The 21,288-nt window shown below is 51.0% G+C and overlaps 1 protein-coding gene across 1 annotated transcript; it reads right to left on the bottom strand.

The window, feature by feature from the left end:
• Nucleotides 1–1,208: 1,208 nt before the first annotated feature.
• On the bottom strand, nucleotides 1,209–13,349 carry LOC129735148 (ribosome-binding protein 1-like). The gene is made up of 12 exons (XM_055700512.1): nucleotides 13,169–13,349; nucleotides 12,091–12,213; nucleotides 10,731–11,158; nucleotides 9,458–9,570; nucleotides 6,017–6,424; nucleotides 5,323–5,471; nucleotides 4,976–5,098; nucleotides 3,813–3,965; nucleotides 3,358–3,476; nucleotides 2,409–2,562; nucleotides 1,849–1,984; nucleotides 1,209–1,565 (listed from the first exon to the last, which is right to left on the bottom strand). The coding sequence occupies exons 5-11, from the start codon at nucleotides 6,402–6,404 to the stop codon at nucleotides 1,868–1,870; spliced, it is 1,203 nt and encodes a 400-aa protein (XP_055556487.1). The 5' UTR covers nucleotides 6,405–6,424; nucleotides 9,458–9,570; nucleotides 10,731–11,158; nucleotides 12,091–12,213; nucleotides 13,169–13,349; the 3' UTR covers nucleotides 1,209–1,565; nucleotides 1,849–1,867.
• Nucleotides 13,350–21,288: the final 7,939 nt, after the last annotated feature.

Genomic DNA, 21,288 nt, shown 5'->3' with positions numbered 1-21,288 from the left:
AGGCAGTGGGGGTGGGGGTGGGGGGTGGGCTCTCAGCTTGCCGTTCCCTCAGCCAGAATTCAGCAGGACCCCTTTTTCTTGCCTGATCAGAGACAGGTCACGCACATACCCCAGAGCCCAAGTGTGATTTGCACATCCCTTCTCCATCGTGACCCCCAAAGCTGCAGTGCTGGGGGGACAGGACACGTGTCTACCCAGTCCTGCCTGCGTGGAATCTCTGGTGTGTCTAATATAGAGGCTGAGCACACGCAGACTTCTCTGGGAACAAAAGGGAGGCGGGTCTGGCCTTCATCCCCCTTCCTGGCCTTGGTTCTTCACACCCCCCAGAGGTACCAAGTACTCTGGGGGCCTTTTCCCCCCACCAGCTCCTCAAATCCCGCTGATGTCAGTGCCGGGCTCAGCAGCTTTATTGTGAGGAGGCAGGCACCAAGCTGTGACGTGGTCTCTGCCATTTCCCAATAAACCAACTTGAAATAAAAAAAGAAAAATTATTTAAAAAGAAGAAAACTCGGGGGAAAAAGGGTGGGTTTGTGTGGAGTTTCAACAGGAAAGCCACAAGAAGGGGAGAGAGAAGGCTGAAGAGCCTGGCAGTGCCCAAGGACCACCACCACGCAGCACCCGCAGGGACAGAATTTCTGGGGTGCGCTGAGGCTTAAGAGAGCAGGAGCAGCCTGCGCTGGGCTGGCGAGGCTGTGCTGCTGCGCCCTGTCCCCACGCTCACGCTGCTCTGCCCTGTCCCCACGCTCAGCCTGACCCCGTGGCAGGGGACCTCGGGGTGCACCGCCAGTGTGAGAACACTCGTGGCTGGAAGGGAAGGCTTCTCTCCTTTGCGTATCTTGGAGAAAAAACAGAGGGGATGGCTGTTTGCAGCACAGCAAGCAAGGCGGGGGAGTAAAGGATCTGCTCCCGGCCACAGCAGGGTCCTTCTTCAGTGACCCCAAACACCTGGCTGGCTTGCAAACTTAATAAAAAATTAGTAAATAATAACCCGGAAAATGAAGCAAGAATAAGCTCTTTTCACTACATCATTGTAAATGCATCGACACCCAGAAATACACAAAAGGATGACAAGAGTGCCAAGAGCCACCCATCAAAGAGAGGCTTCCTTCCATGCTGGGTCTCACTTTCACACTTCTTCCACTCCAACAAACAAAAAAACCCAAACCAAAACAAAAAAAGGAAAAAAAAAAGGAAAAAAAAAATCACCAGTTGATGTACAAACAGAGTCTTCCCTTTTCACAGATTTGTGGGTTCTGCCTGCCCCGATGTGGTCGGTGCGGTGCCCTTGGGAACAAACGGTAGTTGTACAAAACAGTATGAAGATTTTCTTACAAACATATGCCTGCAGTGTTTACTGGTTGGGTTTTTGTGTTTGGGGTTTTTTCTAAGTTTCAAAACTAGGTTTTAGGTCACGAATGGCTTGCAACTTTTTTCTACAGTAAATCAGGCATATATTTTTAGTTTTCGTTTTAGGAATGTGTAAGGCATTTTGGTAAGGTGACGGTAAGGTCTAGGTCACAGACTCGTCAGACTGAAGTCCCTTCCTTCAAACTGTCCTCTTCCCCCTGGAGAAGGAAAAGAGAGGTGGGTTACTCAACTGGCTCTCAACCTTATCCTCGTGGCAGCTCAAGCATCAAAGCGTTTCACAGATGGGCCAGGTCCTGCCTTTTGAGAAGGGAGAACCATGGCCACCATCTCCTGTGCTCCCAGAGCTTCCCAAAAGCCACCCAGATGGTTTCTGGCAGCAAGTGCCACCTTGTCTCCGGTTTTCAACCACTGCCTGACACGCGCTTCCCCCTGCCCTCCACCAGCACCAAGGGGAGGGATGGCTGCGGCCACCACAAGTACCGTTTCCTGAAGCTGTTCTTTACACTTCTTCAGTCTCCCTTTGGCCAGTTGGTCCTGGGTAACCTTCAGTCGCTCCTGTAGTTCGCTTGCTGCCTGGCCCCGGTTCTTTCTTTTTTTTTTTTTTTCCTAGTTTTTCCTACATGGGAGTCAAAAGAAGGCGTCTGCCTGAGTCTCCCTTGGCCGTCTGGCGACACTCCCCCCTCCAAAACATCTCGGGTCACCTCAGGTCTCCACTGAGCTGCCTCGGCGGCCACAAGCCAGCGATACGCCACTGCTCCAGCGGCGTGCTCAGAGGCTCTACCTGGGAGGTGTCCTTTAAACACCCCTAAACCCCCAAATCCAGCCACACCCCGGTGACAATAACAAAGCCACAAGCTCTACCTCCTGCACCAAGGGCTTCAGAGTCGAGAGGGAGCACCCACGTCCTCGTGAGCACCCGCTGGCAGGGGCCACTGGGTTTCCTCTCTCACCTGAGGCTACCACCCAGCACGGTGCACCACCTAGGCTTCCCCCCCCACCCTCACACCCGGCGGGAGCAGGTTTGCAGGCGCTTGCCTGACCTGCAGCTGCTCCATCTGCCTCTCCAAGGCCGCCACTTTCATCTTCCAGCTCTTCCTCAGCTGCTCCTCTTGCCGCAGCACCTCTGACTTCTCAGACAGCTCGTTCATCAGCTTGCCGCACCACTCCTGTAACCTGGCCACCTCAGCGTTTTGCCTGCACCAACAGAAGCAGCGTTATTCCAGCCCGCAGGCCAGTCAAGCATCCCTGGCGTTACCCGGGGGGAACACATCCTCCTGGTGGGCCTGGTAACAGGGCTTGAAACATCTCAACGGTTGTGTTGGCCTGTTTCTCGGACACGCCTGGTCCTTCAGGGATGGGGTGGAAGGAGCTGACACATCAATTTCAAAAGCTCCGTTTCCATCACAGGAGACATTTCTTTCTCATGAAGTAGAAGACGCAAGGATCTGTGTTCCCAGACACAGGAGAAAGCACTCTAAGCAGCTGGCGTCTGCTCTGTAATTAACTGACCACTGTTAATCACCAGCCATTTCAGACTTTCTACAAAAAGGAGCGCCAAATTCTTCTCCCTAGCTCCTGGTTGTTCTGTATGCACCAGGCAGGTCTCGCTTCTCTGCAGCACCGCTCCCATCAAAGAGCCAGCGACATTTCTTCTGAAGTTGGTGAGCACAAGCTCTCCGAAGTGTGGAGAAATGCTGCAGTGCCTTCCGGTCCCCTCTGCCCCCTCCGCTAGCATCAGCACAGGTGACTCCAAAGCAGAGAGGGCTTCCCCTGCCCTTCCACTTGGGAAAAGCATCCTTGTTTCCCCTGCCAGGCCCACAGAAGCCATTTGGCAATCTCTTCCTCACTCCCTCCTCTACCTCCAGCTAGCTGGGGCGTCTGTAGAAGCACCCTCCAGAAAGGGGGTGGCCAATCATGATGGACAGCCCCCCCCAGGGCTTGCCAGAGGGCGGCCCCAGGCTCTGCCCCCACCCCCACCCCTAGTCTTACTTGCTCTCCATCTGACTTCTGATCTGGCAGAAGGCATCGCTCAGGATGGAGTTCTCCTGCTGCAGGCGAGCCAGCTGCGTGTCGGGGCCATTCTCCAGCTGCTCCTGCAGGGTGCGGATCTAGGGAGAGACCAACAGGGGTTGATGCCGCTGCTGCCAGCCCCTCAGCTCTCCCCTGAGGAGCCCACTCCATGGGCAAGAGGGACTGGCAAGGAAGCCACAGCGAGGTGTCTGCTGCTGCTGACAGCCCCTGCGGCTGCTGCATCCCGTGAGGATGCTCCCACATCCCTCTTCTAGCGTGAGCACCACGGCTCAGGAGCACTGCGGGGCTCTCGCCCCTCCCCGAGGCTCTGGCCCCCTCGCCCACCTCGGTCTTCTCCAAAAGACCAGGCAGCTGCCACCGAGGGCCAGCCGGCAGCCAGCGGAGGAAGCTGCAGAGCACCGCGTGGGGCTCACCTTGCCCTGCAGCTGCTGCGTTTCGCTGACATGGTCCTGGTAGCTGGCCTGCACGCGTGCCTGCACCGCTGCCATCTCCTGCTCGCGGGCCAGCAGCTGCTCCTTCAGCTTGCCCTCCACGGCCGTCGCCTTGGCCCGCTCGGCCGCCAGCTCCTTCGAGGAGAGAAGCCACCCGGTCAGTTTCAGCGCAGGAACTCCCCTGCTTTAAGGGGACTCGAAACAAGTGGCCTCCTGGCTCAGAAGACTTTAAGAAGTGTAACCCTTTCGGCGCTGCCCCCAGGCCCAGCTACACCCTTCCGCACTTACATTTCCTCCTGCATTAAGCTTTGGGCTCAGTGGCCACTGGATGCCACTGTTGTTCCACACTGGGCCAGCTAAGAGACAGGAGTGACAGCCTGGAATTTTATTCCCCTCCCCGGCCCCAGGATCAATATCATCACATCAAGTTTGGGGCAAAGCAGGAAAACAAAAAAAAGAAAACACCCCCACAAACCAAACACACCCCCCCTCCGCCCCCTGCCAAGGCAGGGGTGCTCTCTTGGCCGGCTGGGTGATGCCGTGCCGCTGCCCTGGGCTGCCTGCACAGGCCGGGGCTTAGCACAGCACTCAGTGCACAGGGTGGCTTCGCCCTCTCCTCTCCTGCCTGCAGGCAGATGGACCTGCTGCAGCAGGGTCCTGGCGGCTGCGGGGCAGGAGGTGCTGAGCACGACGCGCCGGGGGTCCCTTCTGACTTCAACACCCAACGAGAGGTGGAGGCAAGGGGCTGAGCCAGGCAAGGGGGCTGTAAAGAGCACCAGGCTCCTTAAAAAGGGACTGATCAACACCTTCTCAGCTCAGGGGCTCTGCCAAGAGATGAGAAGGGCTTTACTGTCCTCCGGAAAGCAGCAGAAAGCTGCAGTCTCTTACGGGCACGGCTTTAGCCCCTCCAGCTGCGGCTGCCAACAGGGCACGTGCCTCCCCGGGCTGGATCAGGCCCAGGAGAGGAGCTCAGGTGGGCATCTCCTCCCCTTTTGGGGGAGAAAACAGCAAATGGATGAAGGGCCCAGAGAACCCCTGGGCTTCACCTCCAAGGGCGGGTAAGACGCGGGGAGAGGGAGGCACACGGCGAGCCGTGAGGCGCAGAGCCCGTGCCAGGGGTGCCGGGAGGGCTGCGCGGCACTTACCTGGCTCAGCTCCTCCACCTTGTTTCTGGCAGCGGCTGCAGCCTCCTGCTTGGTGGCGAGCTGCTTCTCCTTCTCCTCCAGCTGGCGTTTCAGGACAGTGACAGGGTCACCCTTCTGCTTGGCCTGCCGGCGCAGGGTGGCACATCAGCGGGGACCACCACCTCCGCATCCAACCCCTCCACCCCACACGCACAGGGTCCTGCCCTCTGCCCCAGGGAAAATTCAGCTCCTGTCTCTAAGGCTGCCCCTCGGGGGACAGCCTGCCCGAAAACGGGCTGCCTTCACCCCTCCGCACCCCCGGAGGCTTGGCCCAGCCCTGGTGGACGCGACGCTGCTGGCAGCCCTACCGCGTGCCAGGTGTCCTGGACGATGCCCGCTTTCTCCGTCAGGATCTCGATGAGCCGCTGGGCCTCCCCCTCGCCGAACACCGTGCTGCTGACTGTGGACACGAGCGTCTTGTAGGTCAGGTAGAGGGGCCCATCCGAGTCCGCAGGTGCTGGGGAGGAGAGAGGAGGGGTTGGGAGCGCTCGAGCCAACGGCAGGGCTGAGTAGCATCGCCTCAGTTGACTTCAACCCCATAACTGCCATTTCACGCCAGCAACCGCCCAGATGTCCACAGCCAAGTTTGATACCTCTCTAACTGAAAGCAATGTGACGAGCGCTGGGGACGGCGCTCACCACAGACAAGCGTTCCCTGAGCCAGCTGCCACCTCTGCCTGGCTCTGCTACTGCTCCTGCCGCCCTGCCACCGCCCTCCATCACACTGATCGATTCCAGACGGAGCTGGGCACGCTTTGCTAAAGCCAGGGAGCAGAGACGTGGTGGGCATCAGAAGCTGGACTCCATTGTGACACAGCCTCGCTGGGGGACTGTCGCTCCACGCAGCGGTGCCAGTGATGCAGAGCAGCAAGGTCGTCTCCTGCCTTTCACCAGGCAGGTTCGTTCCAGCTCTTTGCTAAGGGAACGAGATGACTCCAGCCCTTCTCCGATCCCTCTGCCGGCTTACCCGACGGGGATATATGCAGAGGAACTTGGCCTTACCTGGCTCGCTCTTCTTCTTGGATGCAGCCACCTTCTTGACAGGTCCATTATGCTTCTGCTCCTCATGGGCTGGAAGAACATTGCTTTTCTTTATGGTGACAGAGCTGACCACTGGAGCACTTTGGTGCGCCTCTGGGACCTGTCCATTAGGTTTCTCTTGATGTTTCTTTCCTTTTCCTTTTTTCTCAACAGCTTCCTCTTTCTTCTTTTTCTCTTTTTCCTTCTGCTGAGTCTTCTTAAGCCCTTTGCCTTGCTTGGCCAAGGCTTCCTCAGAAGGACGGAGGACCTTCTCCATGAAGGTGAACACCAGGAAGATCCCGATGGCTGATACCACCATCAGACCTCCAAAGAGCACAAGATTCAGCATCTGAGGGTCATAGACATCCATCCTGCCTTATTCTTCTGTGCCTGCAAGACACCACAACAACAGTTAGTGGGGAAAACAAAGAGGCGCAACAGCCTCTCTGTGAGCAGCGAGTTTCCCATGTCCATCTGTGTTGTGTGGGCAACCTGCTGACACCCCCCACCCCCTCCCAGGTTTGCGCTCCTCCGCTGCGCTGCCTGCGCACGGTGCTCCAGCCACACCGCAGGGGCTGCTTGCGCTGGCTGCAGCAAGCTCCAGAAGAACCAAAGAGGGGGAAGAAAAAAACAGGGATGCAATCAGAGACAGCCACGAGCAAAGTGCCCATGCCTTGTCCAATGGGACGCTTTTGCACGACCCTGGGCAATCCCTGCAGCCCTGCGGCAGTAAGAGAGCCCGTTTCCAGACTGCCTGGTGCAGTTTGGCCAAGACCTGGGCTCTCCCTGGGCCACCTGGCCTTATCTCTGCGCCCAGGCGCAGGTGGAAGTGCATCCAGGGTCTCAGCTCTGGAATAGAACACCCCCCTGGAAGGGGAAAGCATGCACGGGAGAGCTTTCCCCAGCTTTGCAGCAGCCCTGGCCGCCTCCCTTTGCCAGCCGCACCCTGCGGCACTGCTGGCCTCTGCCCAGCCTGGCAGGGAGGACACGCAGTGACCACATCCCACTGGGTCGCTGCTCCCAGCCTCCAGTGACGAGAACCACCCCAGCAATGATGCTACAGACGCCACACAGAGAACCAAGACGCTACCATCTCCTTGCAACGCAAACACCAGGAAAAGGCCCAAGTTCAAGCCAAAAAAAAGCAAAAGCATGGTCATTAACCATCTCATCTCCCCAGCAGATGCCCACAGGAAGAAACGAAACTTGCAAAGGGAGCACTGGATGTGGTGCTTCTCTTTCCACCTCTGCTGTTAACTGGCGGGCATCCGTTCCCACCCTCCTCTCCACGCTCAGGTTCTCCACCCATAACACACGGAGCCGCAAGGGAGACTGTACTGCCTGGTCTGAGACCTGGCAGGCAGGGTGCAGCCCCGCGCGGAGGAAGATGCTGCTGCCTCCACTCTTCTTAATCGCTAACCGAACCCCGTCCCGAGTCTGGAAGCCAGGCTCTTCCCCGCTGTCCCACTCGTGCGTTTCCCCCATGGGCACCACCTCCACGTGGCTCACACCACCCACCCCCCCACCCCCCCGATGCTGCAGCCAGGCAGTTCATCTGCGCAGGGGCACTCCCCAGGAGGTGCCAGGCTGCGCTTTCTCGCTTTCTCGTGATCAGTGCATCAAGCCCTCAGCTATCAGAAGTTCCCATCCCCGCCCTTAACTGTCAACATCATTGAATTTCCTCTTTAAGAGGTTGTGGGCTGGGGACGGAGGGAGTGGCTGGAAAGGGAGGAGGCAAAAATAAGAATAAAACTAAGGAGATCAGCATCTTTTCAAAACCTCAGTGCTCACAGGGAGACCTCAGAGCCTTTCCCTTTCTCACAGCCGACAGCGGCGAACTCACTCCCAGCCGAATCCGCACTGGTGCAGCGAGGGGGTGACAGGGCAATGAAAACGTCGCCTCCAACCCCCAGGGGGGTTGTTGAGGGCTGTTTCAACCAGCAGCCCAGCTCTCCCTGCCCGCCTCGCCAAGCATCCCAGACAAAGCAGCAGAGAGCCGGCAGGCGGGCAGGCTGCCAACGCCAGCTGGAACCAGCCTCCCCCCGGCAGGACCAACTTTCTACACCAGGGCACCGCGCGAGATCCCAGCTGATACTACAGGCATCGCTATCCCGGCCCGGCCCAGTCGTTTGGGATTTCAGCGGCCTCAGCCGGCTCCATCCCAGCACAGCTGGTGCCAGCCCCCTCCCTCCTGACAACGCAGCATCACTTTGGGATGGTCCCCATCGGGACAGAGGGATTATTCCTAACCTGCAGGGTGAAAAGGGATAGATTTCCTCTTCCTGGCAGGAAACAGAAACGAGGGTCCAGAGAACATGTACCCACGTCCTTCTGCTGGCTTTAGGGCCAGACCAATGTGCCCCGGAGCTGACCGGGGCGGAGCTGAGCGCCCTGCATTCCTCACCTGGCAACCCCAACAATGCGCTGGTACCAACAGAGCTGCTGACCTCACAGTGCCACCGCGTCAGACTTAGATCAAAATTCGCCACTCCAGCTTAGGGCAAGGGCATCACTGACTGCTGGCAAATGCTCTCCAGCCCCGTCAGCTGCTCCCGCCACCTCCCAGAGCAGCTGGATGCTGGATTGGTTTTTGGTTGTGGATGGCTGGGTTTTTTGAGATACTAGTGAGAGATGAGAACTTCACAAGTGAAATGCCCTGTGATGCAGCTCAAGTGAGCTCTGGCTAAAACTTACACCGTCTGACTGAATTTTAGAGGCACTAGAACTGTGCGCAGGACAAGAGCAGGTTTTGCAGTGTCTGTGACACCACAGCTGTGCCATGCAGAGCAGCACATCTGCACCATACAGGCTAGAAACCATTAGCTTCCTTCTAGAGCTGCTGCTGTGGCAGAGGACGTTCAAGCCTGTGTCTGTTGAAAGACACGATCTCAAACACCCTGTGCAACAGTAGGAATTAACAATGCGCTTGATCTAGAGATGTGGTTGTCATTACTCATTTCAAAAGGCATTGCATCTCCACGTGGAGAAGCAAAGCTCTGTTCAGCCTGTCAGACACCGTTAACCAAGGAGTAAACATCTTGCTGCAGCATTCAGAGATTTCATGCTCAGTCGGCCTGGCTTGTAGCCAGAGAGCGCCGACCCCCTTCAGTTCCTCCTGCTGCACTGGGCCAAAATCTTGCAGCCTGCAAGACAGACAGGATCGTTGTGCAGCAGTGCCAGCCTTCACACGACAGCTGGCCAGTGGACTGCAACTAGCCAGGGAGGCTGTGCTGCACAGGTGGAAGTTAAAAAAAAAAAAGAAAGAAAGAAAGAAATCCTGAAGAAATTCAGCTTTTCTCCACATCAGACGGCTTGGGTTGGGCTCCCTGATCTCCAAAAAAAGAATCCATTGTTGATTCCTTGGAGCAGCAAAGCCTTTCTGGTCTCTACAGCCCAGATGCTCACTCTGATTCTTTCACCCACCTCTCCAGAGCCAGCGGGAGCCGAGTCAGCCATTGGAGCCTGCCTGCGTGTAGCTTCCTCACCCGCCATACCCAGGGTAGCCCTAGAAAGGAGAGGTGCGCTCCTGAGAGAGCCTGCAGCGAAAAGGGGAACAGTCTGAGCACGGATGGAGTGAAAACGTTCTCCCCGGTATTTCTGCATTGCTATTTGGCATGTAGCCAGATGTCTGCTCTGACACACGTCAGAGAAAACCATCCAAATGCCTAAGCTAAGGCAGGGCTTACCTGCTTGGTGACCCGATTGCCTCTTCTAATGTTACTACCAAGTACATTTGATTGATTACTAGCATGCTGGAATACCACATTGAGTGTTTTGCCTCTTTTTTTAGGCATAAAGCATGAATGCCAAGCAAATGGGCCAGAGGACCTGCCCCGAGCTTGCACTGCTGAGAAGCCAGGAGGCTCCCTGGTCGTAGCTTTTGAAGCAAGTCCCGTGTAGATGTCATGCAGTGCCACAACTCTACAGGCATTCCATGTTTTAATAGATCAGTTATGTAAAGCAACCATTCTAGGCAAGGGTTTCACTAACTGCAGGGAAGCTGTTGGTAGAATAAAGCACATTTTGGAGATGTAGCTCGTATGTACAAATGACCCTCAACAAATCAAATCTAAGGATTTCTCTTGGTTTATTAATATTTGCATTGGTTGTCCAGCAGCCCAATACTGTCCCCAATGGATTAACGCTAAAGGTCTCCAAAAATGTTGGTCCAACGCTGCAAAGTGTCAATGTGTCATGGGATGAAAGGGGGGTGGGGGTGGGGTGGGGGTGTGAGAACAAACTGGTTCCTGTTCTTAATTTTCCGAGTTGTAAAAAGCAAAATTCAGTCAGTCTTTTTGAGGCTGCTGGTCAAATGGCCAAACTCAGAAACAGTTTCCCCTGTAACCACTTTATACAGAACTGAAAACCTGTAGTGAAAGTTAGGCTAAAACAACCTGTTGGCACAAAAACTGGGTTACATTCTTAGTGCTAGCAGTTGCAGAGCAGTACTAATAAAGGCCAATCCTGAAGTGAAACAGACATAAAATAGACACATTTTTCTGGAGAAATAGTCCTAATCCACTCTTGTAAACTCACGGTGCAGTAATAATATTTAAAGGTTCACTTGTTCTAGAGGTTCAGTGTTCTTGTTATGAAGTGCCTTGAGTTCTCCTTCAGCCTGAGGGATTCTATCAACTACTTTTCTGTTGACATAGTTTAATTTAGAACTACCTTCGTTTCTCTAATACACACTTACTAGCGGGTCAGATGCTTCTGAGGCTTCTACAAATGCCGATACTTCTATCAGAGCGCTCCAGTTCTATGGGTAGTACAGTGAAAAGAAACCACATCTCAAAAAGTGGTATTCTCAGCCCCAGTCTTTGGTCACTTGGTCCGTTTGTTCATAATCACTATTGATCTAACGTGGTAGAACCAATCAGCCTGACTAATATGGCTTGATCTGGGCTTTTTGTCTGTTAGCTTCTTTAATTCTGCAGAAATGCATGGAAATACCACCTAGACAGTCTGACCTGAAACTGAAATGCCTTTTGTATGGGGGGTAGAAAGCATTCCTGTGCCAGCTCCAGAGATCTTAAAAGGCTTCCATGTTTCACCGGTGGTTGCTTAAAGCTGTTTCCTTTGTGCAGTGTGTACATGGGAGTTGCACAGAGTTTTCCTGTATGTCTGTAGAGAAGAAGAAGAAAGAAAAAACCAAACCAAACCCCTTAGCCTCCCGTGCGTTACTGGGATATGTTCTGTGCGTGCCAAATTCAAACAGCCTAAATAAATGGGCTTTCCCTCCCCTGGGTCAGCGAGTGATTCCTCTGCAGCCTGCGGACTAGCCCTCCTGCAGCGGGGCCAGCGCTGCCGGCTGAGCGTGCCAGTGCCCCGCGTCAGCCGGGGGCTCGGGAGGCTGGTACGCGCCTGCTGCAGCTGCCGCACGGGGAGAAAGGATGGGGGTACGGGCCGGGGGGAGCAGGCTGGAAGTAAGAGCTGGCGGAGGTGGATGGAGTGGGGCGCGGGGAAGCAGGTTCACCTGCCTGCTGAGTGACGGCCAGCCTGCCGCGGGCTCTAGCTCCCTGGCAGCGCCTGCTCTCGGCCCGGGGGGCTTCAGACCCAAACGCCCACGCCTTGGGGAGCTTCCTGGGAAACTTGTTGCAGTCCGAGCAGGAGAAACCCTGCACATGTCAGTCACTTCCCCCGTGAGAACTGGGGGGGCTTTCTCTGGCCGGCCGCTGGAGCCCAGGCGCTTCCAGGCCGCCCCCTCCCCTGAGCTCTGGGCAGCTGTGTGGGGACAGAGCGGCACTGTCCCCACCGCTCCCGGCACAGCAGCGGGCTGCGCTGGCTCAGCCGCAGGGCCAGGGAAATGGTGGTCCGTGACCTCTCGCAGCATGTGCCCGCTCTGGCCACACTGCGCGGTTCAAACCTTGAATTCAAAGGCAGGCGGCGACGGACTGCTCTGACTTGGCACCCACACAGGTCACAGCGTTGGGAGCACAAGGGTTTCCGATGCAAAGAGACCCACCAGAGCGAAGCTTTGTGACTTCCAAGAAAAGCAAAGCGGCCTGGTTTGAGCTGGGGCTTTTCGCTTGTGCTTCAGTCAGCTCTGAGCTCACCCAAAAGCGGCTCGTCGTCGTCCTCATCAAGGGCTCCTCCTTGCCGAGGTGTCTGCAGGACTGGTCTCTGTCCCAAGTCCAGGTTGAGAAGGAAATGTGGTGACACAGCGGGACTGGTGCTGCCTGACAAACAACGGGAACTCTGAATAGCGAATGCTGTACCACTTATCTAAAGGATGACGCACCTACGTTTAGTTAAAAGTCGGGAGATGTCCAAGGACCCTTACTGCCACATGACGGATGCACAGACTGCTAAGGCCTTGGGTTGGTTATCTTCAGAAGGGACATTCTGTCTTAGATTCCTATTGTACATGCAACGTGGCGAAGACAAAGACTTTAAACATGGCCCCTGAGGAATAGAGTCTGCGCAGAGACAGCTCCTCAAGGACATTGTGCAGGCATGAGATATGTAAATGAATTCTCAGAATTGTAATGAATATGTAAACCATTTCTTGGAAAACTCATGAATAGGTCTGAGTAGCTTGTATAAAGGGGGGACTGAAAAGTCACCTCGGGGTGCATGACTTTGGTGGCGCGATCCCCCATGCACCCAGCGCTGCCGAATAAAGACAACCTCCGCTCGCCTGCATACTGCTGACTGATTCTTCAAATCACCCTCTCCTGACAAAGGGCATATTAACTTAATGAAAACACCAACTGCACGGAGATCACTAAAATCACCTAGAAAAGGGAGTAGTAGCAAACCCCAAGTTCCTACTTTTCTTTTCTAGGTGGCCATTTCCTACAAAAATAACTGCTTTTTCCAGTCTGCTTTTCTTTCTGGTTTCAAAGATGCATTTTGCCTCAGTATTGACAAGGAAATCACAGGAATTTGGATGGGGGTTTTTTTTCTTTTCTTTTTTCCTTTTCTTTTTTTTAGAGCAGGCCATAAATTTGAACCTCCATCATGAGCTTAGTGTTTTCTAAGAAGAAATTTTCTTCACTTTTTGAAAAGCAGTGGACTACTCACTATGGCTTTCACCACTGAGGAAACTACTTCAACTACCACAGTACCAGAAAACCTAAGACACTTACATAGTACTACAAATAAGAATTAGAGATTATTTCCTTAGCTTACCCTTTCACTGGCATTTTAATAATTTTGAGCTCTCCCCAGATGAAAAAATCTTTTTGTCTTTTTCTTCTATCGTGTTTTCATTCTCCATTTTCAAACAGTCATTCTTCCTTACAGTAATCTTTTGTTTCATTTGCCGATTAGTGATGTTATTTAATTTATCCACACATTCCTGTTTTGCCACCGCCTGCACTCTTGAACATCTTTCTTTGCTTTTTCCTTCTCAACCTATAAAAACAAAGTTAAGCTTCACGTATTTCTAGAAGACAGAAACACCACATCCAGGATTGATTAATTCAGGGTTTACCTCTGAAATAATAGAAAATGAAATCTTTTTTGTAATTCATAGAGAAGCATTTTCACAAAATTACACTACAAAGTGTATTATGCCATTGAAAGTACTTTGAATTCACTCATCATGAAGGACATAACAAAAATACAGCCCTTAGAAAGAAAACAATAGTGTCTCTTAAAACAGGAACAAGAAAAAAGTGAAAACATTACTGATGGACAAAGCGTTGGGAGGACTGCACAATGTCTGTTGTAACACCACCAGAAAAAAATCAAGTGGAACTGTGCTGGGCTACTGCTCCCTGAACAAGGGGAGGAAAGAAAAAAAAGATCCCAAACCCACAAACACAACTGGTTTCACAGGAAAGAGGAATTTTAGTGAAAGGCAATGAAGACATGTTATCGATTTGTTAATAAGTTAAGATTGATTGACTATTTGATTAATTGATTTTATAAAATCATTTTATAAAATTGAAAAATAGAAGGATAAGAAATATTTTTAATGAAACTCTTAGTTGCACAGTAAAAGCTGCTATGAGATCTTCTGTACGTCCTGTACCAAGGCTAGAAGAAGGGGCTGGAACCATTGTTAAAACTTAGGTAATAACTTTAGGGTTGGAAGGTTCCATTGTATTTGACCAGTCTTCTGTACGCAGAGGTGTACTGAAATGTCAGAATATGAGATGAACGGGAACTGGGGAGAGTCGACTGGAACAGCTTGTAGGTGCCTGCCAAGAAACCGTGAACTTCAGTAAAAGGTAATTCCGGCAGGGGGAGATCGCGACCACCGACTCATACACCACCTACCCAAATCGTACCCCAGACCCATTTCTAGACCTTTCTAAGCTTTACTGCGCACAATCGGATATAGGAGGAGAGTATGTTAATGATTTACAGGAAATGTTATGATTATGCATGAATATTTAATGAATATGTATGAATAAGTTATATCTATGGAATCTGATTTTGGGACCTGGCGTGCGTTGATCGTGAGAGGACTCGCTCACGCACCCGGCCGTCAATAAAGAAGTGTCTGCTTATCTACATCACATTGGTGTCGATAAGTTCTTCAGTCCGAGATTTCGGTAACAGTTTTGGCGACCCAGATGGGACCTCACTGAAGGAGACCGGCGGAGTCAGGGACCTGATCGGTTCCAGCCGGCACCGAGGATTTCTCGGGGACACCCATCGATCCCCGATCCGTAAGGCTCTTCGCGACGTTCCCTGGATTTTTGGGTAAGACACTTCTTTTTTTAATTGTAGTAAGTAAGTGCACTAGAGGAAGTGGGTAGGAGTCCCACTATAATAATTGTATGGGAAAGAGTGGGAGGAAGTCCCACCAGTGGGTTGGAGCCCCACTGAGTAAGTCTGCCTGTCAGACGCGGTGAAAGAGCTGCGCAGGGTAGGACTAGGAGTCTGCCCGTAAGACATAAGCGAAAGCTATTGCAGGGTTGGACTAAAAGGATCCTTGTGGAAGTGGAAGCCTAGGCGTCTGCCCGTAAGACATAAGCGAAAGCTATTGCAGGGTTGGACAAAAGTGGAGACAAGAGAAACTATATGCTATAGTGTTCTCTAAGGTAGTGCCTCTAACAAGAAGTTAGAAGGTTTTGGTGTTCTTTGTTGTTTTGTGAGTTTGTGTATTAAGAAGAAAATTAAGAGGTATAATATTGTGTTATATGTTTGTTTAAAGTAACTGTGGGAAAGTGTGAGTGTGGCTGTAAGGGTCAGACGTATAATTGAGAACGAAAGCGAGTGGGAGTGTGGATCCGCGGATCGGAGTGACAGAGTTGAATAATTGTGTATTGTACTGTGAGTAATTACACCATGGCAACTAAGTTAACTTGGTTGTTTAAAAGTAAAAGCATGGGTAATCTTGCTGTAAATGACAAAATCCCGAAAAATTCTTTGTTGGGATGTTTATTGGCACATTGGGGAAATTTACAGGATGATCTGCAAAAGAGCCAGATGATTGAGTTTGTAATAATTTGAGTATTGTAATAATTGGTGGCCTTTGTATATATTGGATGATCAGGAAAAGTGGCCCACGAATGGGACACTGAATTGTAACACTATTTTGCAGTTAATGCTGTATTGTAAAAGAGAAGGGAAATGGAATAAAATGCCAGATGTGGATTTGTTTTTTTTACTTAAGACAAAGAAAGGATTGGCAGGATGAATGTAAGCTAACTATTGGAGATAATTTGGTAATGGCTGTAACTTCTGATAATAAGAAAGTGGAAAAAAATGTTGTTTAAATTGTGAGGTTGGGAGTGGATACAGAAGCGACATTTTTTTATTAAATACCTGTAAAGGAAAAATTGGAACAACAACAGGCCATTCCTGCAACCCCTGGATTTGAAATTTGGAAATAAGATAATTACACATGAATTTTTGTATGTACCAGTATGTCCGGTACCCTTCTTAGGAAGAGATTTGTTATCCAAATTAAATGCACAGATTGTTTTTGACGAAGGAGAACTTTTCTTGAAAATACCTGAGTCAAAAACGGGAGAAATCCTGACGATACAAGAAAAGGTAAAGGAACAAGAAATTCCACCGGAGGTGGATTTGGCAGTGATCCCTACTGTATGGGAGACAGATATTCCTCGTAAATCGAAACTAGCAGAACCAGTTAAAATAGATTTGAAGGAAGGCGCAGAACAGTGAGAATTAAACAGTATCCAATCAAACCGGAAGTGAGACAGGAATTGAAGAAATGGATTGATAAATTTTTGGAGTATAAAATTTTGGAAGAATGTGAATCTGAGTATAATACTCCTATTTTACCAGTCAGAAAACCTTCGGGTGAATATAGACTGGTACAAGACTTGAGAGCAGTAAATCAAATAGTTGAGGATATTTATCCTGTAGTAGCAAACCCTTATACACTGTTAACAGCATTGAGGGAGAATTATCAGTGGTTTACAGTGCTTGATTTAAACGATGCTTTCTTTTGTACACCTTTGGAAAAGAAAAGCAGAAAACTGTTTGCTTTCGAATGGGAAAATCCTCAAACCAGGCAAAAGATGCAGCTGACATGGACTAGATTACCCCAAGGATTTAAAAACAGTCCAACTATTTTTGGAAATCATTTAGCAAAGGAACTTGAAATCTGGAAACAGGATAAATCAAGACCTGGGCATTTACTCCTACAATATGTGGATGACATATTGATAGCTACAGAAGAAAGACCTACCTGCATACAGGTGACTATTGACCTCTTGAATTTCCTGGGACTAAATGGGTATAAGGTATCCAGGAAGAAAGCCCAGATAGCCTGCCAGACTGTGATATATCTGGGCTTTGAGATTTCAAAAGGACAACGACAATTAGGAAAAAATCGCAAAGAAGCTATTTGTGGTATACCTGAGCCGAGAAATATTCATGAACTCAGAGCATTTTGGGGAATGACTGGGTGGTGTCGCCTTTGGATCATGAACTATGGGCTAATAGCTAAACCGCTGTACGAGGCCCAAAAGAACCCTTCCTTTGTATGGGGCCCACAACAACAAAAGGCTTTTGTAGAGTTGAAGCGTGCCTTAATGTCTGCACCTGCCTTGGGACTGCCGGATCTAACCAAAGATTTCCAGCTGTTTGTACATGAAAGGCAACACCTTGCACCGGGCGTGTTAACCCAGAGGATAGGAAGCTGGAAACGACCAGTCGGATATTTCTCTAAACAACTGGACACAGTGAGTAAAGGGTGGCCAAACTGCCTGCGAGCAGTGGCCGCAACAGTGATGCTCATACAAGAAGCTCGGAAATTGACTTTGGGAAGAACAATAACAGTCTATGTGCCACACATGGTGATAACTGTCCTAGAACAGAAGGGGGGACACTGGCTGTCCCCCAGCCGAATGATGAAGTACCAGGTGGTATTGACTGAACAGGATGATGTGATTCTAAAGACAACTAACCTGGTAAATCCTGCAGTGTTTTTAAGTTCCATACAGGAAGAAGGACGACTGGAACATGATTGCTTGGCTACCATCGAGTATGTTTATTCCAGTCGTGAAGATCTGAAGGATGTGCCATTGGAGAGACCAGACTGGGAACTGTATACTGATGGAAGCAGCTTTATGGAACAAGGAGTCCGATACGCCGGATATGCGGTAACAACAGAGACTACAGTCATAGAAGCAGGAGCATTGGCGGGTACCACATCAGCCCAAAAGGCAGAACTCATCGCTTTAATTCGAGCCTTAGAACTAAGCAACGACAAGAGAGTAAATATCTGGACTGATTCAAAATATGCCTTTGGGGTAGTGCATGTCCATGGAGCTTTGTGGAAAGAGAGGGGGTTATTGTCCTCTCAAGGATCAAACATTAAGCATCAAACAGAGATTTTACGATTATTACAAGCAGTTCAAAAGCCAGATCAAGTAGCAATCATGCACTGTACGGCACACCAGACTGGCAATACAAAAATAATAGCTGGGAATAATTTAGCTGATAAGACTGCAAAAGGGTAGCAAAGAAACAAGCATTGCAAATGGCAATAATTCCTTCTAAAACAGTAACCCTTCCCAGGGAGAAACCGAGATATTCAGAGGAAGATGACAAATCGGGTCAGTTATTAAATGCTAAGAAAAACTTAGCGGGATGGTGGATAACTCCTAATGGACAGGTAGTAATTCCACCTCCTGTGATGAGAGAGATAATTCAAACGAGACATCAAGAGTGTCACTGGGGAGCAGAAGCCTTAGTAACATCTTTGGGAAAGCAAGTAATATCAGTTAAGATGTTGGGAATAGCTAATACGGTAACTGCAAAGTGTGAAGTACGTTTGAAAACCAATCCAGTGATTAAGAAAAAGGTTCAAATGGGCAGACTGAAATCTGGTACAGAACCTGGAGATTATTGGCAAGTAGATTTTTCAGAGCTGCCTAGACAAAATGGGTACCAGTATATCCTGGTAAGGGTTGATACTTTTACAGGATGGCCAGAAGCCCTTCCCTGTCGCACCACACAAGCAAAAAGAGGTTGTGAAGTGGTTATTACAAGAAATAATTCCGAGATTTGGAGTTCCTATTGGAATTTCCTCTGACAGAGGTCCACACTTTGTTGCTGAAGTAGTCCAAAGTGTTAGCAAAGTATTGGGTATTAATTGGTATTTGCATGCGTCTTGGAGGCCACAATCTAGTGGGAAAGTGGAAAGGATGAATCAAACATTAAAACGACAAATAAGTAGAATTTGTCAAGAAACCAGTCTAAAGTGGCCTCAGGCATTTTCATTGGCATTATTATGAAACAGGGTACAGCCAAAGACACAGGAGGCATTCCTTTCTCATGAAGTAGAAGACGCAAGGATCTGTGTTCCCAGACACAGGAGAAAGCACTCTAAGCAGCTGGAGTCTGCTCTGTAATTAACTGACCACTGTTAATCACCAGGCAGTGGGGGTGGGGGGTGGGCTCTCAGCTTGCCGTTCCCTCAGCCAGAATTCAGCAGGACCCCTTTTTCTTGCCTGATCAGAGACAGGTCACGCACATACCCCAGAGCCCAAGTGTGATTTGCACATCCCTTCTCCATCGTGACCCCCAAAGCTGCAGTGCTGGGGGGACAGGACACGTGTCTACCCAGTCCTGCCTGCGTGGAATCTCTGGTGTGTCTAATATAGAGGCTGAGCACACGCAGACTTCTCTGGGAACAAAAGGGAGGCGGGTCTGGCCTTCATCCCCCTTCCTGGCCTTGGTTCTTCACACCCCCCAGAGGTACCAAGTACTCTGGGGGCCTTTTCCCCCCACCAGCTCCTCAAATCCCGCTGATGTCAGTGCCGGGCTCAGCAGCTTTATTGTGAGGAGGCAGGCACCAAGCTGTGACGTGGTCTCTGCCATTTCCCAATAAACCAACTTGAAATAAAAAAAGAAAAATTATTTAAAAAGAAGAAAACTCGGGGGAAAAAGGGTGGGTTTGTGTGGAGTTTCAACAGGAAAGCCACAAGAAGGGGAGAGAGAAGGCTGAAGAGCCTGGCAGTGCCCAAGGACCACCACCACGCAGCACCCGCAGGGACGGAATTTCTGGGGTGCGCTGAGGCTTAAGAGAGCAGGAGCAGCCTGCGCTGGGCTGGCGAGGCTGTGCTGCTGCGCCCTGTCCCCACGCTCACGCTGCTCTGCCCTGTCCCCACGCTCAGCCTGACCCCGTGGCAGGGGACCTCGGGGTGCACCGCCAGTGTGAGAACACTCGTGGCTGGAAGGGAAGGCTTCTCTCCTTTGCGTATCTTGGAGAAAAAACAGAGGGGATGGCTGTTTGCAGCACAGCAAGCAAGGCGGGGGAGTAAAGGATCTGCTCCCGGCCACAGCAGGGTCCTTCTTCAGTGACCCCAAACACCTGGCTGGCTTGCAAACTTAATAAAAAATTAGTAAATAATAACCCGGAAAATGAAGCAAGAATAAGCTCTTTTCACTACATCATTGTAAATGCATCGACACCCAGAAATACACAAAAGGATACGCGCCAAGAGCCACCCATCAAAGAGAGGCTTCCTTCCATGCTGGGTCTCACTTTCACACTTCTTCCACTCCAACAAACAAAAAAACCCAAACCAAAACAAAAAAAGTAAAAAAGAAAGGAAAAAAAAAATCACCAGTTGATGTACAAACAGAGTCTTCCCTTTTCACAGATTTGTGGGTTCTGCCTGCCCCGATGTGGTCGGTGCGGTGCCCTTGGGAACAAACGGTAGTTGTACAAAACAGTATGAAGATTTTCTTACAAACATATGCCTGCAGTGTTTACTGGTTGGGTTTTTGTGTTTGGGGTTTTTTCTAAGTTTCAAAACTAGGTTTTAGGTCACGAATGGCTTGCAACTTTTTTCTACAGTAAATCAGGCATATATTTTTAGTTTTCGTTTTAGGAATGTGTAAGGCATTTTGGTAAGGTGACGGTAAGGTCTAGGTCACAGACTCGTCAGACTGAAGTCCCTTCCTTCAAACTGTCCTCTTCCCCCTGGAGAAGGAAAAGAGAGGTGGGTTACTCAACTGGCTCTCAACCTTATCCTCGTGGCAGCTCAAGCATCAAAGCGTTTCACAGATGGGCCAGGTCCTGCCTTTTGAGAAGGGAGAACCATGGCCACCATCTCCTGTGCTCCCAGAGCTTCCCAAAAGCCACCCAGATGGTTTCTGGCAGCAAGTGCCACCTTGTCTCCGGTTTTCAACCACTGCCTGACACGCGCTTCCCCCTGCCCTCCACCAGCACCAAGGGGAGGGATGGCTGCGGCCACCACAAGTACCGTTTCCTGAAGCTGTTCTTTACACTTCTTCAGTCTCCCTTTGGCCAGTTGGTCCTGGGTAACCTTCAGTCGCTCCTGTAGTTCGCTTGCTGCCTGGCCCCGGTTCTTTCTTTTTTTTTTTTTTCCTAGTTTTTCCTACATGGGAGTCAAAAGAAGGCGTCTGCCTGAGTCTCCCTTGGCCATCTGGCGACTCCCCCCTCCAAAACATCTGGGGTCACCTCAGGTCTCCACTGAGCTGCCTCGGCGGCCACAAGCCAGCGATGCGCCACTGCTCCAGCGGCGTGCTCAGAGGCTCTACCTGGGAGGTGTCCTTTAAACACCCCTAAACCCCCAAATCCAGCCACACCCCGGTGACAATAACAAAGCCACAAGCTCTACCTCCTGCACCAAGGGCTTCAGAGTCGAGAGGGAGCAACCACGTCCTCGTGAGCACCCGCTGGCAGGGGCCACTGGGTTTCCTCTCTCACCTGAGGCTACCACCCAGCACGGTGCACCACCTAGGCTTCCCCCCCCACCCTCACACCCGGCGGGAGCAGGTTTGCAGGCGCTTGCCTGACCTGCAGCTGCTCCATCTGCCTCTCCAAGGCCGCCACTTTCATCTTCCAG

This window comes from Falco cherrug, unplaced genomic scaffold, assembly GCF_023634085.1.
Source record: "Falco cherrug isolate bFalChe1 unplaced genomic scaffold, bFalChe1.pri scaffold_41, whole genome shotgun sequence".
Lineage (NCBI taxonomy): Eukaryota > Metazoa > Chordata > Aves > Falconiformes > Falconidae > Falco > Falco cherrug.
This window is presented reverse-complemented; position numbering and strand designations above follow the sequence as displayed.

Excerpts from the sequence above, each read along its gene's own strand:
- LOC129735148 (XM_055700512.1), bottom strand. The coding sequence starts at position 6,404 with ATGGATGTCTATGACCCTCAGATGCTGAATCTTGTGCTCTTTGGAGGT. Across the intron at positions 5,472-6,016 it reads CAAGAAGAAGAGCGAGCCAG|CACCTGCGGACTCGGATGGG; the intron begins GTAAGGCCAAGT and ends TCTCCTCCCCAG. Across the intron at positions 5,099-5,322 it reads TCCAGGACACCTGGCACGCG|GCCAAGCAGAAGGGTGACCC; the intron begins GTAGGGCTGCCA and ends CTGCGCCGGCAG.